General features: G+C 37.0%; 1 protein-coding gene across 1 annotated transcript; it reads right to left on the bottom strand.

The window, feature by feature from the left end:
- Positions 1-591: 591 nt before the first annotated feature.
- On the bottom strand, positions 592-1,634 carry LOC106974809 (olfactory receptor 2T29-like). Its single transcript, XM_015072092.2, has one exon. It carries the CDS (start codon positions 1,564-1,566, stop codon positions 592-594), a length of 975 nt encoding a protein of 324 aa, XP_014927578.1. The 5' UTR covers positions 1,567-1,634.
- Between the last annotated feature and the right edge of the window lie 772 nt (positions 1,635-2,406).

Raw genomic sequence — 2,406 nt, 5'->3', positions numbered from 1 at the left:
ATGATCAGCCATGTGAACCTGAGCATGATTTGTCACTTACACTGCTACAATGCAGCAAGAAATTTTTTTTTAAATAGAAGTCTGATACTTTATGTTTTATTATTAAATAATTTCAAATTTACAGAAAATTAGTATGGATAATGATAATAGTACAATTAACACTCATACACCTTTTGCCTAGGTTCTCTTATTAATTTTATATCCCAATTAATCACTTCTCACTCCATATCTCCCTCTCTCCACCTCTCTCTCCTCTCTCTCTCTCTCTTTCTCTCTCTCAGTCTCTATGCTTTCTCTTTCTCTCATCTGTTGCACACATTATTATCTTGGTTTCTAAATATTTTATTACATATTTCTTAAGACTATAAATATTCTTCAACAGAATCACAGTGGAAGTTTCAGAAAAATGTAACATGGATATAATACAATTGCATAAATATTTCAAATAAAGAATTTTCTGATATTTGGAAACAATTCCTCCAAAAGGGATGAATGGGTGACTACACATCATGGTATGAGAATATGAGGAAACATTCTCATATTGGCTTGGGATCCTAAAATTTTAATATGTAGAGTACAGAAAAAAAAACATTAGTACAAACATTTCCTACCTAATATTTTCCTGAGAGTACCCACATTTAACATTCTTTTTAGAGCCCTTGTGACATCCTTATTCCTAAGACTATAAATTAAAGGGTTAAGAACAGGAGTGAGTATGGTATAAAGGAAAGATACAATCATGTCCTTCTCAGGGGTGTGGTAGGAGGTGGGGAGCATGTAGGTATAGACAGAAGCCCCATAGAAGAGGATGACCACAGTCATGTGGGAAGAACAAGTGGCAAAGGCCTTCTTCTGTCCCTCTGCTGAGTTCATCCTGTGGATGGTAAAGAGGATAAAAGAATAGGAGCTTGAAATGACTGTCACAGGAATGAGGAGCATGAGAACACAACATAAGTACATGAGTGTCTCATAGAGGGAAGTGTCTGAGCAGGAAAGCTTCATTACAGCAGGGACTTCACAGAAGAAATGATGGATCACCCGGGATCTGCAGAAGGGGAAGGTCATGGTGACAGGAGTGAGCATAAATCCATCCACAGATCCCAGAAACCATGAAGAAGAGACCAAGAGGAGACACACCCTATGGTTCATTAGGATAGGATAAAGGAGTGGATGACAGATGGCCACATAGCGGTCATAGGCCATGGCAGCTAGAAGGAAAACTTCTGAACCTCCTAATGTCAAATAGAGAAACATCTGCATCCCGCATTCAGGGGCTGAGATCTTATTTACACCCAAGACCTGATCCATGAGCATCTTGGGCACAGTGACAGAAATGTACATCACATCCATGAAAGACAACTGGGTGATAAAAAAGTACATAGGGTTATGAAGGTGAGCATCACAGTATATCACAAGGATCAGGATGATATTTCCAGACATGGCCATCAGGAAAACCACAAAGACGATCACACAAAGGAGAGCTGGGTACTTATATTGACTGAAGAGCCCTACTAGGTCAAAATCTGATAGTCCAGTATGGTTGACCACCCAAGTGGTGTTATCCATTGAATTTCGTCTGGATCACAAGGAAAACTGTGGAGTTAATAGAAAGAAATGTTTAGTGATTTTGTGTGTGTGTGTGTGTGTGTGTGTGTGCACGTGTGTATGTTTACCCACAGTAACCCAGTGTGCTAATAATGGGAAGTTCCAAGGACTTGTAAATTTTAAGACTATAAATTATTTGTAATTGAACAAATTTACTAAATATCTAAGAATTTGAAACCATGGGTCAAAAATATCAGTACCTCAATAATTCCACTGGGTATGCATTTCCCCAAAGAAAACAAAAGTGCTATATGCAACACCCAAATCTTCATATGACTTTTTTAAAGTTTTTATTTAAATTCCAGGTAATTAGCACACAGTGTAATATCAGTTTCATCTGTACAATATAATGTTCAACATTTTCATATAACAACTGGTGCTTATCACAAGTGCACTCCTTAGTCTCCATCTATTTTTTCACCCATTCCTCCCCCCCACCTCCACTCTAGTAGAAATGTTTGTTTTCTATAGTAAAGATACTGTTTCTTGGTTTGCCTCTACTTTTCCCCCTTTGTTTGTTTTGTTTCTTAAATTCCACATATGAATGAAATCATATGATATATCTCTTTCTCTGACTGACTTATTTCACTTAGCGTAATACTCTCCAGCTCCATCTATGTCGTTATAAATGTCAAGATTGCATTCATTTTGGTGGCTGAGTAATATTCCATTGTATATTTTAATATTCACTCATATATTGCAGCATTAACTTACAATAGTCAATATATGGAAACAGCTTAAGTGTGCATCAATATACAAATGGGTAAGGAAGGAATAGTGTGTGTTTGTGTGTGTGTGTGT

Source organism: Acinonyx jubatus, chromosome A1 (assembly GCF_027475565.1).
Source record: "Acinonyx jubatus isolate Ajub_Pintada_27869175 chromosome A1, VMU_Ajub_asm_v1.0, whole genome shotgun sequence".
Classification (NCBI taxonomy): domain Eukaryota; kingdom Metazoa; phylum Chordata; class Mammalia; order Carnivora; family Felidae; genus Acinonyx; species Acinonyx jubatus.
Note: the sequence above shows the minus strand (reverse complement) of the source record. Positions and strands in the feature narration are given on the sequence as shown.

Bases quoted from the DNA above. Each gene is read 5' to 3' on its own strand.
- LOC106974809 (XM_015072092.2), bottom strand. From the start codon at position 1,566: ATGGATAACACCACTTGGGTGGTCAACCATACTGGACTATCAGATTTT.